The 27,867-nt window shown below is 39.7% G+C and overlaps 1 protein-coding gene across 1 annotated transcript; it reads right to left on the reverse strand.

The window, feature by feature from the left end:
• Positions 1 to 362: 362 nt before the first annotated feature.
• Positions 363 to 27,158, reverse strand: LOC143297959 (cilia- and flagella-associated protein 221-like). Its single transcript, XM_076610582.1, is given in 23 exon segments — positions 363 to 2,603; positions 4,632 to 4,703; positions 5,358 to 5,407; positions 5,409 to 5,469; positions 6,944 to 7,036; positions 8,407 to 8,507; positions 9,109 to 9,261; positions 9,893 to 10,225; positions 11,415 to 11,495; positions 13,298 to 13,446; positions 14,890 to 14,971; positions 15,659 to 15,754; positions 16,213 to 16,305; positions 16,896 to 17,048; positions 17,983 to 18,032; positions 19,776 to 19,890; positions 20,332 to 20,467; positions 21,639 to 21,795; positions 22,231 to 22,334; positions 22,807 to 22,907; positions 24,543 to 24,638; positions 25,098 to 25,285; positions 26,883 to 27,158. Coding segments are annotated over 23 exon segments (2,763 nt in total). The 5' UTR covers positions 27,055 to 27,158; the 3' UTR covers positions 363 to 2,476.
• Between the last annotated feature and the right edge of the window lie 709 nt (positions 27,159 to 27,867).

The raw sequence follows: 27,867 nt of genomic DNA on the forward strand, positions 1-27,867 counted from the left end.
TCAAATTCCAAAATACCACTGCACTATAATAAAGAACAAATACAAATAAATCAAATATAACAAACAGAAATAACATATCTATAAAGGTATCGAAGTTATAAGCTTTTAATTTTTTTTGTTTGTCGGCCATTTTGGATTCGTATCCATGGAAACCGTCATGATAAATTGCACAAAATGACCTTTTTAGACATGTTTAATCCAATATCTTTGCATACCATGTCACAGAAAGCCATAACCTTCAAGTTTATTTCATACGTTTTTGTACTACCGTGTCTTGCCTTAAAGCACGGGTGGGGTGGAGGGGAAGTGGGGGTGGTCAAAACGGGCATAAGGCCAGAATCACATTCATCAATCAAAAAAACTTTTTTTCCCCATAAATATAGTTCTTTATTTTCATACTGAAAAATCACAAAATGAAAACAGCAAACGGCATTTTTTCAACCCCCCAAATCAGATCCCTTCAATGAACATAAAAATATCCTAGGAGGTAAACATTTCCACACTGACTGAACAAAATTTCTCAAAAAAACAAACAAACCGTGTACACTATTTAGTTTTGGTATCACCAGATCCTTAGATTCTTAATGGAATGCATAGAAACAATTAAATAATGAGACTTTTGTAACATTTTAAACTAAACTGTTACCAAAGTTATTGCTTTTACTTACCAGTTTCCACAAAACCCAGTCCACCCTCTTCAAAGTAAATAAATAAATATTTCATCAAAATAGGCACAATTCTGCATCAGACTTCTCACATGAACAGTTTCTACAAACTCTGGAAAGTGTATGTCACACACTGTGTAAAGACTTGTTCACTGGACGGAATTCATTACCTGAAAGATATTTAAAGACTATAAGATGTGTGTCATGTATATCAGTATCAGTAGCTCAAGGAGGCGTCACTGCGTTCGGACAAATCCATATACGCTACACCACATCTGCCAAGCAGATGCCTGACCAGCAGCGTAACCCAACGCGCTTAGTCAGGCCTTCAGAAAAAAAACAAACAAACAAAAAACAAACAAAACAAACAAACAAACAAAAAAAAGTATAAAGGCAGAACTCTGTGTAATTATTATGTATAAAATATAAACAACAGAATGTTTTCTCTCAGGCAAGCATTCATTTCACAGAAGCAAAAGATTATTTATGGGAAAAAAATTTTTTAAGTCAATAATAATAATAATAATAAGAATAACAGTAATAATAATAATGACAATAGTAATGATGATAATGATGATTGTAATAATAATAATAATGCAAACAACCAGAAATAACTGAAATGACAGTAAGGGCACAGAGAAATGTTTTTTGTTCAGTGCTGATAATTTCTTTTGTTTGTTTTTTACAAAGAAGAAAGCAGTAATGCCAAACAAATGTGCACATCCACAAACACACACACACACACACACTCACATACTCATCACATGAGCAAAAATACCTTCACAATAAAATCAGAAGATTTTTTTCTTCAGTTATCACAGACTCCGTTGGTCAACAGTTTACTTTTCTATGCACATATTACGCAGGAAATAGGTTTTCTCACAATGCTTTTCCTAAAAGGGTGTCTTTAAAGATGTCACTGTTACCTCTCCTAACATATAGAGTTCCAAGCAGAAAGAGGAGAACAAATGATCAGCTACTTCAGTTACCACCTGTAATAATTCAAATCAATTTCATAAATGCAACCATAAATCAAATAAAGAAAAGAATGAAAAATATGTTTTCATCCTTATGTTTTCAAACAAATCTTATGTTGTTTTTTTGTTTTTTTATCACAGATGATATTCTTTACACTGCTTCCATTATTGATTTTCTTTACTTCACCCATGACATGTGTCTAAAGTTACTGCTTAAGACAGGAGTTTTGTGACACACATATGTCAACTGCTACGGTCAGCAAAACATGCCAGTTTACAACACTGGTCTCAGTCCTGCTCTGAGGTACTTCACATGGTCACCCTCTTTTCCCCAAACTAGTTTACAGCTGTAGCATCCACTGTCATCAGAGTCAGACTTTTTTTTTTGGTCAAAATATGTTGGCTCCTCTCCTGTGCTCATCATGCTAATATTTCTGATTTTAGTGATGTCATGAAGGTTGATGAAAAACTCTCAGTGTTCCATACTGTACATCAGGTATCAGAAAACTTGACACTGAAGGAAGAAAAATTCGTCCAGTCCTCAGGTTGACAGTGTTCTTTACAGTCATCCCACACAGTGTGGTAGCAATCCATCCGTTGTTTTGTTTTTTACCTGACAGATGATGTATATAAACAGGCTGACATGAATATCCTTACAACAAACAGAAATTTCAGGCTGACATGAGTGTCCTTACAATAACAGAACTTTCTGGTTGACATGAATGTCTTTACAATGTAACAGCACAGTCTGCATGGGAGCAGGTCAGTGAACAAAAGACAGAAGTGGTTTCAGTCAGAAGGTGTCACAGTGGAGACCCACAAGGCCCCCGCCCCTCACTGCAGCTTGAGGTGGGGCTGGGTCAGCATGTTGTTGAGGGCGCTAACCCTCTGCTCCACCTTGCTGCCCAGCCGGTTGTACTTCTTGGTCATGAAGTACTCCAGCTCCTCCTCTCGCTTCTCCCTGCACACACAACAGAAGTATTCGGTTTGGACCTCACAGGATTTCAGTTTGTCGCATTTCATGCATGTTCAACTTCTAGAAAAGACTTACACACACACACACACACACAGTGCCCATCCCCCCCCAACCACCACACACACACAGAGTGTCAATCCCAGTGTTTACAATATCCCCACCTAACCACCAAAGCCAAACAGCACAGATAGTGCACCATAGACTGAGGAAAAGAGAGAAAAATGGTGTGAAGGCTTACTGGATAAATGAAAGGGGAATGGACTGCGAAGACAGAAAAAGCAGACAATAATAAAGGGGGGAGAAAAGGTAGAAACAAAGCAACAGAAAAGAGGAAATTTCTAGCATACAATTTCCAGAATGTGGGATCTATACCAAAATACCTGTGGTAGCCATGGGGGATACTGTTGATACCATTCACACACAGTATCAGGAAGCATATGAAGAACTGTTTAATAGCATTCCAAAATCTGCAATATGTAACTGTTGCCTCAATTCAGCAACGGCAAATTGTGTCAAACTAGCACACAGAAACAAATCAACCAGTCGCTTTGTCCAACATTTCTTCACAGACTGATATTCCATCGATTCTGCCATTCCCAAACTTGCTTTCCTGTCACTACAGACACTAACTGAAGACAACAATCACTCTTCATTTATTAAACCACCCAGAAATAAAAAACAAAGAAACCCAAAACAACAGCAACAACTGATGAATCATTGGATTGTGAATGAAATAAATATTAGTTCTAAAACGAAGAAGTAGGTTATTAATTTAACTTAGAAAGTTATACAATGAAAAACATGTGAATGAGTAAATTAAAAAACAACAACATGAACAGAGTAAGTGTTTTAATTCAAATTAACCATCTGAAACAAGATACCAAAATAAAAAGGAAACAATAAATAAAATCATTAAATTGATCACACCTACACATACTTTTGCTCCCTCCCTCCTGATTTCTTTATTCTGTTTATCTTTCTCTCCTATTCTTAAAATGAATCTAAAGAATAAAAGAAAGTACCCATCTGTTAAGATCACAATTAAAATAAGTAAACCAATGTACATATACTAATTCAAGTGTAGACCATGAAAATATTCTGACATGCACAGTCACGATGAAAGGAAGACTACTCCATCGACTGTTCAACTTAATATTTTCATACACCACCCAATGTTGAAATTTCGATTCTGTGTACTACTACTATTATTTTCATACACCACCCAATGTTAACATTTCAATTTTGTATACTGCTACTATTACTGCTTAGGTTACTGTAAACTGTGCATATGGTGTTAAGTCTTCAAAATATTGTCTACTGTCTATGTTAGATTTCATTTCCATATACTGTGTCTAGTGTTATACTTCAGTCTTGAACAAAAGTCCATGCTCCACTGGCTTCATGCTGGTCGGTGAATTTCAATGTAAAAACTATGATCAGATTACTGGCCAAAGTATTTACCGCACAATCCGAGATGCTGCATGAAAGCAGCGTACCCTGTGACCACAAGATCATCATCTGAAGCTGTGATAAGCCTTCTTCATCATGGGTATGCTCAGTTATGGAATTCAGCTTGACAACACACACACACACACACACACACACACACATGGATACACACAAGACACACATGCATGCACAACAGAGACATACACACAGACACACCACACACACCGCACTCACATGTGTACACAATTACATGGATATTCACTGATACATGTTCTTACAAATATACACTTATCCACACAGACACACACAAAAAAACAACACAAATACACATACACACACACAGACCCAATCTTTCACAACTCTGCTCTGCTCTGTGGCAGTCAGATCCTACCTTCCATTATCACCCATTCCTCTCATCAAAAGTAACTTACTAAATAAATAAATAAATAATTTAAAAACAAACAAACAAACAAAAAACTCATGGGTCTGCCATGCATTTGAGGTGCACAAGAGAAAAGAAGACATGAAGGGTGCAGGGCAGAGTGAGGGAGAGAGAACACTGACCTGGGAACAGGTCCGTTGGCCCCCACAGGGATGTTGGTGGCTGGCATCTTGTTGCCCAGGGGAAAACTGTCACTGTAACACACACCAACCATGCACTGACACTCTGTGCTGATGCCATACACAACAACTAGCTCACTCTGTCTTGATCTGTCTCCCACAATCGCCTATCCAGTGATCTGAAATCAAGCTGTCTTTGCTAGGTCCTGATTTACTCTGAGCCCTGCAAGCTGAATCACTTGGGTGCATTGTTTCATGAACTCACCCAGGTGACTGTCACAGTGCTGAATGTTAGCACAGTAGATGAACAGGATTACTGGCTGGCTGGATGCCTCTTCTTTATCATGCACACTCTTCCATACTTACTTACACACAATGCACCTATGGAAATGCTATCATGAATATTCAAACAGAGGCCAAGCCTCTCAGAGCAAATCCCAAAGCAGGTATGCCACTGTTAAGCAAAACAACAGCTCTCTCTGTCTCTGTTACACACACACACACATCAGACACACATGGACGCACACACAAACAACAGACACAGATTCAGACACCACAGATACACAAACACAGACACAAAAAATGCAAAGAATTTGGTCCTGCATGTTTTCTTAGGCAGGAAAAGACCAAACTGTGTGGAAACGAATAAATAAACAATCAAAAAAAAAAAAAAAAGAAAAAAAAAGGAAGGAAATAAGAATGGAAAGAGAGAGAAGCAGTGAAAATCACCTGGCAGGTTTGCTGTCCTCAGCAGGCAGGGAAGCGTCGATCAGAGCGAAACTGAGCGTTGACCATGTCTGGCGTCAGGCTGACCATTGTGGAATCCTCATCCCACTGGCTCCTGTCCATCAACACAGGCCACGCCCACCCACCTTTACACCTTTCATCTTTACAGGCCATGCCCACCTTTACACCCTCCATCTCTACAGGCCACACCCACCTGTCAATTTTTATTTGGCATTTCTGAAATCAATATGCACAGTTATCGCTATAAAAATGTGATCATTCACAGGAGCTGTGCCCTTTGTACAAGGAGTCAAATGAAGATGAAGTTCATTTTGTTATAGAATGTCCTGTGTTGCAAGATTTTTGTATAAAATTTATTCCAAAGAAATATTATCAACATCTATTTTGTTTAAATCCTGTTTATTGATGGCATCATCTGATAACTGTGTCATACGTAACATCACATTGTATTTATATAGTGCTTTTAAGTTAAGAGAAACAGTACTATCATAATCTGCTGATGACACTCAACTTCAGAAGAGTGATACCCCTGAAAAATTGTCCTCGCTCCTGCAAGAAACATCTGAATGCTTCCTGGACATTCAAAACTGGATGACTCTAAATAAGTTACAACTGAACGCTGACGAGACCGAAGCAATGATCACAGGAACTAAACAAAAACTCTCTTCCATCACAGCTGACAAAATCAAACTTGGCAGTACATCCATTCCTCTTTCCAGCTCAGTCAGGAACCTTGGCGTTGTCCTTGACAACACACTGTCCATGCAAAAATTTATCAGTCAGACATGTCAATCCTGCTACTGTCAAATGCAACGCATCAGTTCCATTCGGAAATATCTGTCCACCGACACAACATCTAGACCTGTCATTTCTCTTGTTCTCTCTTGCCTTGACTACTGTAACTCCCTATTGTCTGGTTTGCCTGCTTCATCCATTCAGTCCCTTCAGTGCATACAAAACTCTGCTGCCCGACTTGTCCTCAGAAAGAAAAGATCTGAGCACATCACTCCTATTTTGCAACATCTCAACTGGCTCCCTGTCTCACACAGAATAAAGTATAAGATCAGCACTCTATGTCATAAATGTATTCACATATTTGCCCCTTCCTATCTTTGTGGCTGCCTTCACCTCTAACTCCATCTCACTCTCTATGATCGGCTTCGGATCCACTCTGTTTACGCATACCCAGATTCAAACACTTCACTGTTGGACGCCCTTCTTTCTCTGTCTCTGGACCTTGCATTTGGAATGAACTTCCTCTTTTGCTTCGTCAGGTCTCCACACTCAGTTCTTTCAAGTCTGGCCTTAAAACCCACCTCTTCACAAGATAGCCTCCCTCCCCTGCCTCTTCCTTGTCTTCAGTTTTTTTCAGTTTTTAGAGTTATGCCTGTGTGTGAATGACTGGTGTGAAAGCGCTTACATTTGTCTCTCCACAAGATTCAGAGCTATATAAATACTATCATTCTTATTCTTATTCTTAAGTTTAATTGTCAAAATGTTGAATGTTCACTGATGGTTAGATGACATCTGCATATTTAGTTATCGTCTTTCATGGGGCCATTACTCACTCCTCCACCAAATTGTCGGCATCGTCAGCAGGCAGTCCATCAAACAGGTGAGGCACAGTGGTTGGTAGCAGCTCTGTGCTGAAGTTGTCATCCCTGAAACAGACCATGTCTACAGGCCACAACACATCATACACATCACAGAACAACAGTGAACATGTGTGTCCTGGCCACAACATATCAGGTCAGAACAACAACAGTGAAAGCAATCACAGTAATGCACTACAGACAGTCACACTATTTGTATTTGTATTACTCTTTTTGTCACAAAAGATTTCACTGTGTGAAATTTGGACTGCTCTCCCCAGGGAGAGCGCATCGCTACACTTCAGTGCCACCCATTTTTTTGTATTTTTTCCTGCGTGCAGTTTATTTGTTTTTCCTATCGAAGTGGATTTTTCTACAGAATTTTGCCAGGAACAACCCTTTTGTTGCCATGGGTTCTTTTACTTGCGCTAAGTGCATGCTGCACACGGGACTTTGGTTTATCGTCTAGCGTCCAGACCACCACTCAAGGTCTAGTGGTGGGGGAGGAAATATCGGCGGCTGAGCCGTGATTCGAACCAGCGTGCTCAGATTCTCGCGTTAACTCTAGGCCATCACTCCACTTGGACAACAATGAAAACAATCACAGTTATACACTTCACATCATCACACTATTTGTCTTACTTTAGAATCTCTCAAAAAAGATGGACTGACAACATGGCAGACATTACAGGAAAACCACTGGCAAAGACCCAGGCTTGACACACAACGGATAGACCTGAAGGAATCTGGTGAACAGTTCTTCTGTGTGGTGCCCCACTGACTCTTCACAGAGAAAAGGGAGAAGAAAAAGAAGAGGAAGAAGATGATCTCTTTGATAAATACCAAACAGACCAGGTGTATGAAATATAATAATAAAAAGGAGGCAGGGGGGAGAGGCATTATAGTATGGAGCAGTATAATAAACCAGATTTCTTTTTTACCAAACAGACCAGGTATATAAAATAAAATGATAAAAAGGAGGCAGGGGGGAGGGGGATGATAGTATGGAGCAGTGTTATAAACTACATTTCGTTTTTTTCTTTTCTTTTTCTATCCCAGCAGCTTTGTCATAAAGGCAATATTCTCTTTCACAAACAAACCACCATGAAAGCCAGCACAGACACCCTCCCCCTTGACATCTCATTCCTTACATGTCAGTAGATCAGAGACAAGGGAAAAAAAAGTACACTTTCTGACAGTACTCTGCACCACAGTTATTATCTGTGAAACTGATGTCCACAAGTTTATGTAAAGAAAAAGATTCATAATCAAAGTAATCTTGAGGAAAAAAAACAACCACAAAAATCAACAATAACAACTCAACAGCCAAATAACAAACATGCAAACAAGGAAATGCAGAAGTTCATCCTGCAGATTAGCACATTAGTCTGAGAAGTGTGCAGAAAGGAAGGTGGGTGGTTGTTTCTGTGGGTACTGACCACCTGGGCACCCAGACATTGGTGAGGGTGGGGATGTTGGCCAGTGAGGTCAGACCCTGGGAGGGAAACTTCTTCCAGCTCATCATGCCACGGATCGTGTCCTGCACACAACACACATACACACACACACACACACACACACACACACATATGCACACACACACATACACACACACACAGATGCACACATGAAAACATACACATACACACACATGTAACAGCACTCATAAAGCAAACACCTAGACAGGTTAAATCTGTTCACAAATACATACTTAAGTACAAACGTTCTCATGTGTACACATGCAACCACACACACAAGTGTAACAGCACTTACTATGCAACAACCCTATATGTATAAATCTACACACAAACACTCAAGTACAAAAATTCCAGTATGCACACACACACACACACACACACACACACACACATGCACACACACATACACACACTTTACACCCAATCTGTGAAATTGCCCATTTCATGAAATGAGCAAATATTGTGCCCATTTCACAAATGTGCACTTGCACACACACACGTACACACAAAAACACACACTTATGTGCATAAGTTCTAGTATGCACACATGCAACCACCCCCCCACCTCCCCACAAACACCCTCCCACACACGCTCTGACCAATGTGCATTTGATTCCTGCACCCACTTTTCCCAGCAGTAAGCTCTCCTGTGCATCCCCTCACCTCTCTGTCCAGGTACTTGCGCTGTGTGGAGGCATGAGGGTTGGTCTCATAGTCCTGGCGGAAGTAGCGGGGCAGAGGACACAGGTGGAACTCTGAGTCCACCTCTGCATAGGGCATGGGCGCCTGGAACACTTGCAGACCTGGCGCCGGGTTCTGCAACAGTCAAAGTTATCAGCGTCAGGCTGAAGGTGTGCTCTGGGACAGGGTGCATAGGGGGATTACCCTGACGTGTTGGAAACCTACAGTCATCACCAGCCTGTGTGATAGAACATCTTTGTGAAACTCACAGCTGTGCAGGATGTCTTGTGTCTACTACCATACCCCTGAAAACGGAGTTTGGCTGCGTTCAGGGCAGGGTAAAAGCGGTCATATACGTAAAAGCTCACTTGTGTACATATGAGTGAACGTGGAAGTTGCAGCCTACGAACGAAGAATATGAATAAGAATATGTCTACTACCAGTGCTGTGAAATGGAAGTACTGGTGATTATATAATCAGATTCCTGACCAAAGACCAGCTTCTTTGAAGACTTCTTTTGAATTGGGACACATCACACACAAATATGTACATGCATGCAAACTCAAGTGTTCGCACACACATATACGCACATTCATGTGCACACATATGTGAACATATGCACACACACATGCACACATATGCACGCATGCACAAATACACACACTCGCTTGCAAGCATGCACACACACACACATGTACACACACACAAACACAAAGGAACACACACATGCACACACACACACACACACACATAAACAAAGACTGACAATGATGTGCAGGGGCGGGTAGTCGATGGGTTTGAACAGAGCCTCCGGAGGCTTCAGGGTGCTGATGACAGGAGACTGCACCACCTCCCGGGGACTCTCCTTCTCCTTCTCCTCCCCAAATGCTTCTGCCACTGTCTGGTTGCCCTCAGTGATGCCTGCCTCACCAGTCACGCTGGCCCGCACCGAGGCTGACCTGGGGGTCTGAGGCAGGATGATGACCTCGTCCGGTGCCCCTGTGCGCAGTGGCTTGACCAGGCGTGGGGGCACGTAGCCACATGAGGCATTATGGATACTGTGGGGGCTGAAGCTATTCAGTCGGTACATCTGGGGCACCTTGCAATGACAACAGAATTGGAGTTTGATTAAAAAAACAACAACATTTAATAAATAAAGTGAAGAAACCTTTATGGGAGCATGGTTGGGCTTTGTGTTGTTGTGTGGAGATAATACATATGTCACTTTTTTGTCAACAAACATGTTAACAATTCCTCTTTTAGAGATAATAAAGTTCTCCTGTATCTTGTGTCAAAATAAATAAATTTTACAGAGTAAATACACTCAAAATGATTTTTCACAAACTTGCAACACAGCAGTATTTTTTGATAAAGCAGCAATTCAAAATGAAAAGAGAATGTGCATATATCTACACAAAAGATTAAGTATCGTACACAGCAGCAGGCAAGGAGACAGAGAAACCTGCCAATATGTGATGGATCATGATTTCTAAAAATAATTGTTATTCTATCTCTGTCAGAGAAACCTGCCAATATGTGATGGATCGTGATTTCTAAAAATAATTGTTATTCTATCTCTGTCAGAGAAACCTGCCAATATGTAATGGATCATGATTTCTAAAAATAATTGTTATTCTATCTCTGTCAGAGAAACCTGCCAATATGTGATGGATCGTGATTTCTAAAAATAATTGTTATTCTATCTCTGTCAGAGAAACCTGCCAATATGTGATGGATCATGATTTCTAAAAATAATTGTTATTCTATCTCTGTCAGAGAAACCTGCCAATATGTGATGGATCATGATTTCCAAAAATAACTGTTATTCTATCTCTGTCAGAGAAACCTGCCAATATGTGATGGATCGTGATTTCTAAAAATAACTGTTATTCTATCTCTGTCAGAGAAACCTGCCAATATGTGATGGATCGTGATTTCTAAAAATAATTGTTATTCTATCTCCAGTATTTCTTTCACTGTGTCTCATGGGTGGAAGCAACTGATTTTCACAATACTGAAAATTATGCCTCCAGGGTCTATGAACCCCATAAACAAAGTTAATGCTGTAATATCAAAACAAAGTAAAATAGAAATGCCTTAATACTAAAACAAAACAAAATAAAGGGATTAAAAAAAATCAAACAAAAAGCAATACAGAAATCTGAACAATACATAAATACTCCCACCCATGAAGTCTCATTCCCACAATGAGTGCTGTGGCTCCAGCCATGTTCATGTCATACCAGCTGAAAAGAACTAGACTCAACAAAGACAATGCCCATGATTACCTTCAGGTTGAAGAAAGGCACTTTCTCCTTGACGACCACATGAGTGGGCACCAATTCCACTTCGCCCAGAGCGTCCGCTGCCTTTCAAAACAACAACACACTTTAATACTGACTCCCTCATGCACTCAATAAACAAAACAACACACTGTAACACTGACTCCCTCATGCACTCAATAAACAAAACAACACACTGTAACACTGACTCCTTCATGCACTCAATAAACAAAACAACACACTGTAACACTGACTCCCTCATGCACTCAATAAACAAAACAACACACTGTAACACTGACTCCTTCATGCACTCAATAAACAAAACAACACACTGTAACACTGACTCCCTCATGCACTCAATAAACAAAACAACACACTGTAACACTGACTCCCTCATGCACTCAATAAACAAAACAACACACTGTAACACTGACTCCTTCATGCACTCAATAAACAAAACAACACACTGTAACACTGACTCCTTCATGCACTCAATAAACAAAACAACACACTGTAACACTGACTCCTTCATGCACTCAATAAACAAAACAACACACTGTAACACTGACTCCTTCATGCACTCAATAAACAAAACAACACACTGTAACACTGACTCCTTCATGCACTCAATAAACAAAACAACACACTGTAACACTGACTCCCTCATGCACTCAATAAACAAAACAACACACTGTAACACTGACTCCTTCATGCACTCAATAAACAAAACAACACACTGTAACACTGACTCCCTCATGCACTCAATAAACAACACACTGTAACACTGACTCCTTCATGCACTCAATAAACAAAATGATACACTGTAACACTGACTCCTTCATGCACTCAATAAACAAAATGATACACTGTAACACTGACTCCCTCATGTACTCAATAAACAAAACAACACACTGTAACACTGACTCCCTCATGTACTCAATAAACAAAACAACACACTGTAACACTGACTCCCTCATGCACTCAATAAACAAAACAACACACTGTAACACTGACTCCTTCATGCACTCAATAAACAAAACAACACACTGTAACACTGACTCCTTCATGCACTCAATAAACAAAACAACACACTGTAAAACTGACTCCCTCATGTACTCAATAAACAAAACAACACACTGTAACACTGACTCCTTCATGCACTCAATAAACAAAAGAACACACTGTAACACTGACTCCTTCATGCACTCAATAAACAAAACAACACACTGTAACACTGACTCCTTCATGCACTCAATAAACAAAACAACACACTGTAACACTGACTCCTTCATGCACTCAATAAACAAAACAACACACTGTAACACTGACTCCTTCATGCACTCAATAAACAAAACAACACACTGTAACACTGACTCCCTCATGCACTCAATAAACAAAACGATACACTGTAACACTGAGAGCACTGAGAGTGCTCAATAAACACAATACCACAATGTAACATTGACACTATAGGGCACTCAATAAACACAATACCACACTGTAGCACTGACACCTCTAAGGCACTCAATAAACAAAACACCACAGTGTAACAATGACACCCCAGGGCACCCAATAAACACAACACCACAGTGTAACACTGACAACCCAGGGCACCCAATAAACACACCACACTGTAACACTGACATCCTGGGGCACCCAATAAACACAACACCACACTGGAACACTGTCACCCTATGGCACTCAATAACCACAACACCACACCGCATTAAAGTTATCTCAATTTTTAAGACTAATATTTATATTGTTCTATCCAGTCTGTTCAGGTAGACACTCACCCCCCCAGGCCCCACTCCCACACGAAGGTGCCTACAAAACCCCTCCATACACTGGCAGCCCCTCACACAGGCAGATAACCATGCACCACTGACCATATCATCTTTGACGTTGGGAGGGACGTAGGTAGGGAAGCGTGACCTCTGGATGCGTGAAGCAGTGATGTTAAAATGCTGCTCTGGTTTGTGTTGATCCTGGTCACCCCCACGACCTGTGTTGGGCTCCTCTCCGTCCTCTTCCTCCTCTGGCATCACAAGTAACAAACGTAATGACAAACTAACATGTGCATAAACAGAAACTGGCCATCAAGAAATCCTGGCAAAAAAAGAAAAAAAAAAGAAAAAGAAAAAAAAAAGCCACCTGCTGTGGGGAATACAACAAAAACAACCTCCAGCCCAATAAGGACAAAAAACAATTTTGTACATTCCTGTCAGGTCTGATTAGGACTTTTTGATCCAAGGTTCACCAGTGATCAGTTTGGAGGCTCCATTTCAGCATGGTGTTGTATCCTTGAGAAAGGCACTTCACTCTGATTTCTCCTCACTAAGTCCAGGTGTTAATGGGCAGGTTAACATAGTCAAAGGAGAGGACTGAGGCTGAGCTCTAGACACAGTGGATATGAATTCACTGGTCAGATGGCCATAAAATGCTATGGGACCCTGGACCTTTAACTAACGTTCCTTTGTATGGTTTGCTTGTTTGGTTTGTTTTGCTCTCTCATCTTTAGGTCTTCTCATGACATCTCCCCCATGCTGCTTGTCATGATTTATCCAAACACATCTCCATCCAGGTTTGTTCTGTCACAGTCCCAACACCAGCTGTCCATGTGATCTGAGTCAGGTCACTATGAAGTTACCTATCAGAGGAGACTCTGCACTGCTGAGTCACTTCAGTAATAATATTAATAATATTAATAACAATAATGCACATTTGTACGCATCCATTTCTAAGGACGTTTTACACGAAAAGAAAAAATTACATATTTCATGACCCACTCATGACCATTCTCTCTCTTTCTCTCCCTCTCTTTCTCTCTCCTTCCCACACCCCTTCTCTGTATCTCATATAAGTAAAGTGAGTTGGCAGGCATCAGGCAGTGTTGAAGAAGTAAGACAGTAGTGTTCAGTAATTTCTGTTCTGACTCAGCATATGCAGGACGCCACTTATTACATACACTGCCAAGTGGAAACAACAGTTGTTTAGTCATGGAGCCAGAGAAAAATGAAAAGTGAACAGAAAAATATGGTTACTGTTGGTTGTGTCTGCTTGCTTTTGATGCAGTACTTTCTGGTTCCCCTCTGCTGCTCCCTGGTGGTTTCCTTTCCTGTGTTCTGCATTCATTTTTCAGGTCAGGTCAGAAGTTCTGCTCTGCTACTGGTAACCATGTAGCTCAGTGCCACCTGCCGCATGTGGGGAGTAAACCCAACAAGAAAATTTGATCTGAAGAGGGATGGGCTCTGCCAGATATGACTTGCCCAAGACATGCCGCATCATGAAGGAAAAGAATATTGGTACCATACTGGATTGGTTGAAGCCTCAATTAACAATGAATATGCAGAGACCCAGGCTTTGATAAACAACCAACAGACCTGGAGGAATCTGGTGAACAGTTCTTCTGTGCACCACCCCAATGACTCTTCACAGAGTTGAGGGAGAATAATAAAAGAAGAAGAAGCATTCAGTTTACCTGTTGGCTGTCTCTGGCCCCAGTTGATGACAAAGGCAGACAGTGATTTCACCTTTACGTCTGCTCTGGAGCGGATGATCACCTGAAAATTCAAAGCACACAAGTCACAGATATTATCTGACGATACTGGACTGTTAGCTGCAGGCACAGACAAAAACTGGTGCAGAAAACTATATTGTGAAAGATGACTGACAACAAATGGCTGTTTTGATTATAGGAAGATGAAGAAAACAAGCAAATAATTGAACAGAGAGAGAGAGAGAAAGACACACACACACAGACATGCACATGTACACACAAACACATGTGCACATGCACACACACACACATTCACACACACACACACACACACACACACACACACACACACACACACACCACACTGATACACAGAGCCACAGTTATGCCTAAAGCAGAGAGGTACTAGTGGACACAATAGAAAGCATCTGGCCTCAGTTTTCAAATCACACAAAGACTGGAATGCTTTTCATCCCCCAATCCATTGGAACTTGTGTCACAGTCAGGGTGCTAGTTCTTTTGAATGATGTAAAGAAATTAAGGTCCTGTGAATAGCATACACACAAGTGAGTCAACAAAACAAAAAAAACAAAAAAAAAAACAAACTACCAAAAAATCAACAACAGCATAACAAACAAAACCAAACAAAATACAAGTGAAAGCAGATAAAGGGAGTGTGTAAACTGGACACTAGTTGAGTAGTGAGAATGGTTTGAGAGGCTGTGCAGAAAGACCAGTGGTCAAGTCTGACCTTACGGACTGCCTGGATGAATCGGTCCAGTGCTGCATTCCTGACCGCCCAGATGTCATTCATGTAGGGGTCAAACATCATCCCCTCTTCGCCAAGCTGTGTCATACACAGAGCACCAGGGTTACCAAAGTACACCCAACTGGAACATAACATACTTGAACACACATGTACGCACACACACTCACACACACATACAAATACCACACCTTAAAACATTTATTTCCTTTTTCTTTTCCTTTTTCAAAGTGTTGCTCTCATGCAGCACAACACTTTACAGGCCAAAACTACAGTAAATATGAAATCAACCATCATTCACAAATGCCTTCATTTGGACGTGTTGCAGACAACATCCATACCAAAGCACTGGACATATCTACATACATTCCCAGATATGTGGAGCACTTGCATACTCTTGGAACCCTCCAAAACACAAACACTAACTGAAAAAACTCATCATCAGCAAATCAGTGTCCATGAAGCACAGTCTAAGGAACTATTTTCCAAAAGTCAATTTTATTAAAAAAAAAAAAAAAAGTAAGAAGAAGATAACTAACCTTGGTGAAGTCTCTGATGGTGCGTCGAAATGAAACTTTTGTTTTGTGTCGTCCATATTCGTCTTCAGGTACAGGGTCCTCTCGTTTCTTGAACTGCAACATCATGATGAAATCTCCCTCAGAACTCAAAACAGCCAGTGTAAAGCAAAGGCAGCTGGTTGTACTGCATATATTATGTGTGAGAGCGTATATGTATATGTGTAACTGTATATTTGTGTGTGATGTGTGTATTTTTGTACATGAATGTATGTGCACGCTAACTCACTCTTTTATATGTCACAATCAACCTTTTCTATAGTTTTTCTTAAAAATGTACATTTTCTTAAAAATACAGCTTGTGTATAATTTCTTTTCTGGCACAGGCTAGATTCATTCTTGGACTCTTCAAATCCAGTTTAATCCCTTTATTTACAAATCTAAAAAATCTTCTGTTATTTTCTTTTAAAAAGCTGTTATTTTCTTTAAAAAAGCTAATGTTATTCCATATGTACTATCGCTGCTGTTCTTGTTCAAAAATACAATTTTGTTCTACATAAGGCACAACCCTGTAGTTATACATAAGGTTGATAAAAACATTACAACTGAATCAAATGTAATTACATATGACTTAAGATACAAAGCAAACAACAAACTTGAAAAAAGAAAGAAAAAAAGAAGAGAAAAGCCGAATGTAGACCAATGACCTTGTAATAGGCGTAGGCCTGGTCTCGGGCGTCCAGAATGAGGCTGCGTTGTTTGTTGGAGATCTGCTCGTCTCCGACCTTCACCTGCCAACGCAGCTGGTTCTGTCGTTCTTCATACACGTTCTGTCGCACCGCATGGTCGAACCTAGCTTCCTGCAATGTTGTAATTCGATTTAAATCATGCTTTTCCATGTAAAGCATGCACAATTTTGCCATACAGTGTAAAAATTGATGTGTAAAACATGCATTTGAACAATAAAATGACAATTTTAAGACACAAAAACATTGCACAGAGCTCGCAAAATGACAACACCAAGTTCCTCCTTACCATTCCATCCAATTGATGGTAATCAACTGCATATTTTCATTTTCTGCTCAAAACTAAAGGATTCCTGTGATAAAGTGGTCAAGCTGGTTATCATGTGTGCGGACTAAAACAGACTAAGCAAGTCAGGAAACAAACTATAAGCAAACTGTACCATGCATATAAGCCTACTACTGTGCACAGATATGTAACACTTATCTCCTTCCACTCACAACACCAGAACTGTCTTGTATCTGGTGCTGACTGTAATGACTGGGTACAAATACAGCTATAAAAAAAAAGTATCATTCTGTTATAAAAATGTAATCTTTTCATGTGCCTATGTAGTTCCAGAACTACCTTCCAAGTCTACCAGGTGCATTCTGACCTTTCAATGATGAAACCCTTCTTTTATTAGTCACTGCCTTTGTGCCACAAGTCATCCCTGTTATGCTAGCAACACCTCTCCCAGATTCTAGAATAGATTACTTCCATCTTCATTATTCATTCAAGTTCAGAATTTAGAGAATATAACTAAAAGAAACTTAACTGTGTCTGTGTATGTTCTGTGTGAATGATAGCACAAAAACATTGTGCCTGTGTATGTTCTGTGTGAAGGGTTGCAAAAAAACCCACTGTGTCTGCGTATGTTCTGTGTGAATGGCTGCAAAAAAAACCCGACACTGTCTCTGTGTATGTTCTGTGTCAACGGTTGCAAAACACAACAACCAGTGTCTGTGTATGTTCTGTGTGAATGATAGCACAAAAACACTGACAACATACCTTCATTTGACGAGTGGATGTCTCTGTTGTCTCTTGTTTACCCAGCACAGCTGAAACATCACACAAACCATGTATGTATGAATAATAAATAACAGCATTTCTTTTTACGTTGAATATTTGGATGTTCATTCATGTATTAATCTACGTTTCTTTCATTCTTTAACTATCTGGTTTATTCATTTTCTTCATGAATGTGATCAGAGCAACTGTGAATAATCAAATGCAATCAAGGGAAACACTGTTCTAAAAAAAAATTAAAGACAGGAAGAAAAAATCAGAATTCCATTTCTGGTTTCCTACCATCCTGCCTCAAATAAAATAAGAGAACAGTAAACTCACAATGAAGCATAAAAAACAAATATAGAACTCTTTCTGAGTCCATCTCTCTCTCTCTCTCTCTCTCTCTCTCTCTCTCATACTGCTCTGACACAAATGATAGATAAATGGCTCTTAAATATAAATAATAGTAAATTTACAGGTGTTGTCTCTGCTGATTTTGCTATAGCCTTTGACGTAACAAATCACTCTCTTCTCCTTAAGAAACTTGCTTGTTATGGCTTAGCTAAGAATACTTTACAATTTATTTCTTAATTCTTATCAGATAGACAACAACTGGTTTGCATTAAGTCTTCCAAATCAACTTTTCAAGAAATAAGGTATGATGTACCACAAGGACTGATTCTTGGCCCCCTTCTTTTCTCCTTATACATTAATGATTTACCTCTTGATATCAAATCTGATTGTGAATTGTTTGCCGATGACAACTCCATCCATTCCGACCATACATGTATTAAAGTTCTGACATCCAACTTACAAGACAGTGTGAACAGACTAGTTAGGTGGACAGAACATAACCATATGTCTTTCAGTGCTAAAAAAACTAAATGCATGTCTGTAACAACTCGACAGAAATGCCAGATAATGCCAACAAATTTATTCAATATTTTCATTTCCAATTTTAAGATTGAAGAAGTCAAATCACACAAAGTTCTAGGTACAGTTATCAATAATGATTTATCATGGTCTGAACATATTACTTACTTATGTAAAAGAATGTCTCAAAAAGTATTCCAGTTATCAAACATAAAACACTTTCTAAATACACATGCCCGAAAACAATTCTTTAATGCTCACATACAGTCAATAATAGATTATGCTTCTACGTTGTGGGATTCTGCTAGCGCAAATACTCTAAAACCTCTTGTTAGATTATATAAACGTGCCTTGAAATTAGTTTTATTAAAGTCATGTTCATTAACTCCTAACGATTATAGGTCACTTGATATCCTCCCACTAGAGCTAAAACTAGAATATAATAAGGCTGTATTTATGCACAAAATAGTAAGCAGCTACGCACCTCCTTCAATCATAAATAACTTCCCAGTAAATAACATAAGACATGCACATAAGTTGCATATACCTCATCCAAATCTTCCAAAGGGAATGTTGGAATAATGGGAAAATACTTATGTATTTTGATTGTGTTTTGATTTTTTTCTTCTTTTTGCTCATTTTCGCTTCTTTAGTTTTATTCCCTCTTTAGGGTGAGGGCTGGGTGTAAAAAAGCATGTTACTTGCTTACCTATTACCCTCTATAATAAAGATTTTGTCTTGTCTTGTCTCTCTCTCTCTCTTCCACCCCCTCTCCCTCAGCATGCAAGCACACACACACACACACACACACACACACACACACACACACACACACATACACACACCTACCCACACAAACAACTCAAACACACATCACCCAGTGATGACAAACATAGGAAGGAAATCTCCTCTTCACTCACTGTCTCTCAGGTCTTTGACTTTCAGTTTGCCTGGTTCTTGATTGAGAACTTGACCCACAGCCCACGGTGATTCTATGGTGGTGGGAAACTGTATCCCTTTGTATTCAATGCTTTTCTGAAGGAACACAAGGTGTTGTTATCAGATGAAATAAAATCATTATATCTATCTAGTTGGTAAATGGCTTTCATAAAAAAAAGCAAAAGGCATGTATGACTGTCTGTGGAACAGACTTGGCATGAAAACATGAAACAGCATAGATACCATACACACACATACATCTGCATTAACAGCAGAGTAAAAACATCTGCCAACCTGTACATGCAAGTGAATACAGGAGCTGCAGCTGAATGTGGGAGTGGCAGCCCACAAATGCAGAAAGAAAGAAAACAAGAGAAAGCAAGAGTGATATGAAGTTGATTTCCCACCACCCCCAACCCCAACCTGGTTTTTTGAGGGCCCACTGCCTTACGAGGTACTGAAGGGAAGGGTAATACCGAGCTGTTATCACTGACATGCCGTCCCATGTAACATGTTCTGTGACTGCAGGGTACTCACAGCGGACGGGGGTTGGGGCATCTTCTTCACTTTGATCTTCAGCTTGCGATTGTGTCGCGCCCTGTCCAGGGGAGACACACAGCGAGGATCCAACACCTCTGGGTCGTCCAGGCTCAGCTGATTCAGTGTTTTTTCTCTGTGTACCAACAACACACACACACATACAATACACCAATATATATATATACACACACACATACATATATTGTTATTTGTTTTAAAATTTGCACGCAGAAACACCCACCCACACAACACACAGGCTTAAACATATCAACAACTATTTAATAAGAAATATATCTATCAGTTGTACATCATAACCGACTGATGCACCCTTGATGGGTACTTCAAGCTTTCCAGCAGTTGTGTAAAACAGCAGACTGATCCACAGCAAACAACTCCCCACACCAATCAGACCAGCACTGAGCTCTGGGTTCAAAGCAGAAACCTGGTGTGTGAAAGATGTGTTAGAAGCCTGGTTTCCTACTGTCGCAGAACACCCATGTTTACTCCTCAGATTTGATGCTTGTGGCTTTTCTGAAGACAACAATTTGTGGCACAACAATCTTTCTGTTTTTCAACAAAAAGCTCAAATCTGCCCATTCTGACACATGAAGTGAGTATACAGTTTACGCAGTCATGTGATTCATCACAGCAATGTTTTGGGGGGTGATCTCAAAGTGCAAACATAAAGTTCCAAGTTATTATCAATGTCACTGTGGTATGTCATATCCAAGAACAGCTACCTTTTTCTTTTATGTAATGGCATTAACTGTCATAACACTGCTCTTAAAATACTGAGGGATACCTTCCACCATACACCGCCCTGAGATGACCTCTTTGCAGTCGGATGGGCTATGAGCAACATGGTTTTATTTGAATCCCCATACACACAGAGATAAAGACATGAATGCACACAAATGCACACAAGCATTTTAATGATAATAATAATACAGTAATAATGTACATTTGTAAAGCACCCTTTCTAAGAGCTCAGGGCGCTTTAAATGAAAGAAAAAGTTACAAATTACATGAATCATTCATGACCACTCTTTCTCACCCCCCCCCCCTCCCCCTCCCCCCCTCAACTCTCCCTCTCTCATTCGTCATGAATCCAAAGCAAGCTAACAAGGATGGTGTTGGAGAATGCACATGCAAGTACATGAAAAACAGCCACACCCATGCACATACACACAGACAGGCCAGTAGACACACACACACACACAGATCAATATAATGTACACACGTCACCAATGGAAATCCTCTACATCATACAGCAAACATGAGGCAACAGCAGCCTCTGAACTGACTTGAGCAGGCCAGGTTTGGAGGTGCCGATGAACTTGCAGATGATGGGTTTGGCATTGAACTGGGAGATGTTCAGCTGAACCACCATTGATGCCGTCTGGAACTCAAAGGGGGCAAAGGTCACTGTCACCTCCACTTCGCTGTTGGCAGGCACGATTCCTGTTCAGCACAGATTGGGGATGTGGTTTTTGTTTCATGAACTGTTCACTATTGTTTGTAGACACAGACAGGCTTTTAACACAACATGTCCACACATATTCACACACACACACACATTCACACACATGTACACATACACACACACACATGCACACACACCCACACCCACACACATATGCATGTGCACACACACACACACACACACGTGCACACACACACACTCACACACACACACACACACACACACACACACACACACACAATTGCACATGTGAAGATACACACACGCATGTGCACACACATGCACACACACACACACACACATACACACACACACACACACAATTGCACATGTGAAGATACACACACGCATGTGCACACACATGCACACACACACACACACACACACACACACACACACACACACACACACACCTGACATTGGGTGGATCATAAAGGCAGGGTGGGGCTGCACGTAGATCAGCTCAAACTCAAAGTCTACAGGGGCCATGCAGCGCAAAGGGAACACCTGACTGGAGCTGAAACCACACGCACACCATATGAAAATAATTATTTTTTATCAAACTGACTCATCAAAAAGAAAAGGAATGTGAACAAGCACACACAATCACTCACACATACACACAAAACAAACACACACACACATAGACACATATGCATACATAATGTCACACATGAATACATGAAGACACACACACACCACACACACAGACCATACACACACACGCCACACACACACTTATTGACATCCACACAAACACACATACACACACACATGTGCATGTATGGAAGCACCCATAACAAATCAAACACACACACAGACATGCAAGCACACACATACATACACCAACACATATACACACATGTGCCAGCATGCAAGCACACAAAACAAATCACACACACACACACACACATATGCACACTCGCATGCACACATCCACGCACAGACAGACACATTCAACATGACCCAAGCACTGCACAATAACTGACGATTTGCCGACAGCGGTGACAGGGAAGCTGAAGTTGCGGGGGAACTGTTTGGTGGACATGATGGGATAGCCATGGATGGGGATGATCAGGTTCTCATCGCCCTGAAACAGAACCACTGCACAATAGGTCACACAACACATGCTGCTTGCTTGTCTCACTTTTCATTTCTATCATACGCTGGTCTTCTCCTTCTTCTGTGTTTGTAGGCTTCAATTCCCACATTCACTTGCATAAAAAAAATGGGCTTATATGTGTTTGATCATTTTTACGTAACCATGTAGGAAGCCAGTTCCTATTTTCAGGGGTGTGCATGTTCTTGATTCCATAGCCCATTGAAATCTAACATAGAATACAGGATATTTGATGTGTGTATTTAATCTTTTGCTTAACTATACACATACAGAGGGTTCATGCACTAACAGGTCTGCACAAGTCTATTGACTTGGGAGATGAGAAAAATCTCAACCCTTTTGACCAACTGGTTTGCACAGGCACTACAACTAGGATTTGAACCAGTGACCCTCGGAGTCTGACACTTAACGTTTAACCACTCAGAGTTTTTTTGTTTTTTTTGATATATGCTAATAAAAAAATAATTATGATACAGTCTGATGGTATACACACACATGACTGCCATGCATGCTCATATCAATGACGCATTTATAAATACACATATGTATACATGTGTGTGTCATGCTATGTGCAGAATTCTTTCCTGCAGTTCTGGATAATAGAAGAGCTACAAATAAGAAAAATAAGAATACAGGCGTATGTTTATGTATGTATTTGTATATGTATGTGTATCTCTGTATGTGTGTGTGTGTGTCTGTCTCTGTCTCTCTCTATCCATATATGCATTTATGTAGACACAAACACACACACATATATATATAATATGTGTCTTGTATGACTGCATGTGCGTGTGTGTGCATACATGTGCATGTGCATACATGTGTATGTTTTCTACTTTTTGTCCGCAACTTCTTCATAATGACTGGGTCTATAAGATTTTGTTTTTAATTTACCCCTGAAAGCGAAGTATGGATGCTACATGGCAGGGTAAAAACGGTCATACACGTAAAAGCCCACTTGTGTATATACGAGTGAACGTGGGAGTTGCAGCCCACAAACGCAGAAGAAGTTTTTAATTTGTACAGATAACCTGTTTCAAATGTCTGGGGGGAACTGGTTAACACAGTGCTGATTTTGATGTTATAAGAAGACGGGTGCAACAGCCGAGTGTTTAAAGTGTTGGACTTTCAATCTCAGGGTCCCGGGTAACGGCACCTGGTGGGTAAAGGGTGGAGATTTTTCCAATCTCCCCGATGAACATATGTGCAGACCTGCTAGTGCCTGAACCCCCTTCATGTGTATGAGCAAGCAGAAGATCAAATACGCACGTTAAATATCATGTAATCCATGTCAGCGTTCAGTGGGTTATGGAAACAAGAACATACCCAGCATGCACAACCCCAAAAATGGAGTATGGCTACCTACATGGCGGGGTAAAAACAGTCATACATATAAAACCCACTTGTGTACATACAAGTGAATGTGTGAGTTGCAGCCCACAAACAAAGAAGAAGAAGAAGATGTAAAAAGCACTAATTCGTACATACATTAAAATGGAAACTATACTTGAAGTCTGTAAGTGTGGTAATCAATGTATCTTTTTTTTTTTTTTTAAGTCAACTGTGGTTATGAATCATAAAAGAGTAGAAGTGAAGAAGGCTTACAGGACAGTTGATCCTGATGCAGTCATAGTAGTAGCGCCACTCATCAGGCTGGAACTCCACAGTGCACTCCAATGTCAAGCCAGGAACCATGCGATCCTGATAAATGAAGGAATAAAATGCACGTAATACCAGAACTGAATGGAAATGGATGTTTTCAATGCTGAACAGTAAACTATAAACAAACAGTTGCATGACAATGACACACAACATCAACTGATCTGTACTCAATGATTCTTAGCAGCTTACACAAAGGTAAATAACCACACACTCAAAGTCAAACAGTCCACTGAATTAAAACATGAACACGCACACATACTTTCAGGAAAAAAGGTCACCTTGCGTCTCTGTCTTCCTCTTCCCTCTTAACGTAATCTTGCTTTCACATGAAAGCACACACATGTGCACTGACTGACTGAAACCATTCATTGTCATGTTAATGTATTGTTGTACTGACAGTTTAGCAATCACCTGAATTAATAATAATAATAATATTAACTGATGTACACACACACACACACACACACACACACGGTCATTCACAACCTTTCTTCTTACCCCTTTCTTATACTTGATACTGAAATACTTGGACTGTGGAGGAATCAGATGCATTCTCAGAACATCTGATGATGCATTCAGAATGACCAGTTTCTTCACATGTTTTTCATTCACTTCAAAGCCATCAAAGTGGATGACCTCTGGCTTCACATGAACCATACAGTTCTGACCAATCTTGGTGAATGTTTCTGAAATCACAGAATAATTTTGTATAACAAAAAAGAAGTAACCATACTACAGACAAGAAATTTAGGAAACAATCAGATTTCAACACAGCATTAAAAAAGAAAAGAAAAAAAGAATGATGGCCTAAGCTTTTACATGGATGTTATCTGGATAATGTATTTGCATATAAATCAATGAAATGCATTGTGAACATTACCCAGATTATCATATTTAATGATGAGCTATTAGTTTAGGAAAATCCTCCCTTTGATCTTTTTTTCAGAACAAAGTGGTTTTTGATAGTGAGCTGTAACATATTTTCTAGACTGTATTCAATTGGTATTTTAAAAAATTTTTATTTATTTTTTTTGCTAAACAGCCAGGAGGTAATTTTTTCAGCTTAATGTATATGTTGATAGTCTTCAATGTTGCTATAACTGTTGCATTGTTTAAAAAAAAAAAAAAAAGGAAAAAGAAAAAAAGAAAGAAAAAAAAAGAAACACACACACACACACACACAAAAGAAGAAGAAGAAGAGACAAATGTTGGCATTTAAATTTCTTAAAAAGCAGCATTAACCTTGGAGTTGGACAATATTCATATGAATCCTGTTAATTGATTATTAATATTACTAGGCTATCATGACTGCCAGAGTCCATTAATGGATTTTATCAGAAAAAAAAGTTTTGCTGTTTAGTGTTAGCCTGTGATTTTTTTTTTTTTTTTAAATGCACGCATTAAAAATAATCAAATTACAACACAAAAAACAACGAAGATGTGCTAAGTTGTGATGAAAACAATTCATGCATTCCAGTGTGCATACATGTGTATGTATGCAAGTGTCTCTGCATGGGTACTGCAGTCAATAATTATGATGGTATGCTTGGAGGAAAGGAGGGGAAGACTTGCACATTGGTAATGAAGTGATTTATTTTCAAGAATTGTCCATTTCAATAATACTTATTTAAGTTAGTGTATAAACATGAGTTTATGCACATCATATGTATGAGCTTGTTAACAGATTTGAATCAGTTTGATATTGAATACATTGATTCTATAGTCTTGGGCACTGGTTTGTTTCGTTGCTCAATGTTGAATGAGAAATAAAGAAGTGTTCAGGAACAATATGTGGAAGTTCAGGACACACTGCTATAGCAAGCTGAAGAAAACATAAATAGCCCGGACTTGACTGGAAGTCCATTAATCTTGTCATCAGAGATCATAATTAATAACTTCGTTTGTCTCTTCATGTGTCGTGCAGAAGGTCAATAATATCAATAAACTGCTGACAAAAGTAACAACAATTATCTTCATTCCTGCTCAGCCAATTCTAACTTATCAACTGGAACTGTTCACAAAATAAAATTCAGCACATTTTCATAAATTTACTTTGATTCATTGATTTGCAATTACAGTTAAGCAATAGCTGTCATCTCTTGTTTTTATTCGATTTTATTCTTATTATTGTTATTATCATTGTCATTGTTTATTTGTTATCTATTCTACTTAGTAAACACACACACACACACACACACACACACACACACACACACACACACACACACACACATGTATATATATATATAATATTTCAAAACGAATTTCAATAAACTGACTGACTTGTCTCAAGCAGATGATTTGGAACATGCATCGGTTTCCGTGGTTCCACAAGTTCCATTGTGTCAATCAACAAATTTGTCGGCGAGCGTCTCCCTTCCTCCATGTCGTCCAGACTAACACTCATGGCCAGCGGGCCACTGCCGGCCCTGCTGCCTTCTGTTAAAGTCGGCATGCTGGCAGTTAAGTTCTACACTTCACATCTGCGTTCAAGTTATACATGTACGTTCAATCCATTTCCATCGCTGCCATTTTGACGCCTTCCCAAACGCGGACTGACTTCTCAAAAGTAGTCCACACAAAGATATGAAATTCTAGCTATAATTCAGCATATATCTGAATCAACACCACCAGTTTTAGTTTATTAAGCACGCAGGCTTTGTGAAAATGAGTATATATATTTTGAGTTGATCAGAATGTAAAATAAAAAAAATAGTTCTCAGTGTTGCTTGGATACGAGAAGAACATAAGTCAAAAAGAATCCGACAATGTGATCGTAAGAGTTACTTCCCTGGGTGGTGGGTCTCTCAAAGCACGGACTTACATGTAAAACTAAATACAAAATAAGTCAGCTGAAATGAATGCGTCCGCTGTGTTGTTATAACTTGCAATGGAAAGAGGAGAAGTATACTGTAAAGTTATCAATGGACTTGTAGGAATGACAAAAGCGACAGTTACTTGACTTGCGAATCTGCCATTATGACCCCTGGAGAGTACCGCGGGAGCGTGTCGATACTCCTCGTGTCCATACTCCCCTGTGTCAATACTCCCCCGTGTCGATACTCCCCCGTACACACGTGTGTGTGTGTGTGTGTGTGTGTGTGTGTGTGTGTGTGTGTGTGTGTGTTGTTGTTGTTGTTGTTGTTGTCGTCTTCTTTTTCAGTTTAGCGTTATTTGACAAAGATAGGGGGAAAAAGACGGCTGCTGGTGAGGGAAAAGTAACTGTTCATGTGTGTGTGTGTGTGTGTGTGTGTGTGTGTGTGTGTGT

The sequence above is a fragment of the Babylonia areolata genome, chromosome 2, assembly GCF_041734735.1.
Source record: "Babylonia areolata isolate BAREFJ2019XMU chromosome 2, ASM4173473v1, whole genome shotgun sequence".
Taxonomy (NCBI): Eukaryota; Metazoa; Mollusca; class Gastropoda; order Neogastropoda; family Buccinidae; genus Babylonia; species Babylonia areolata.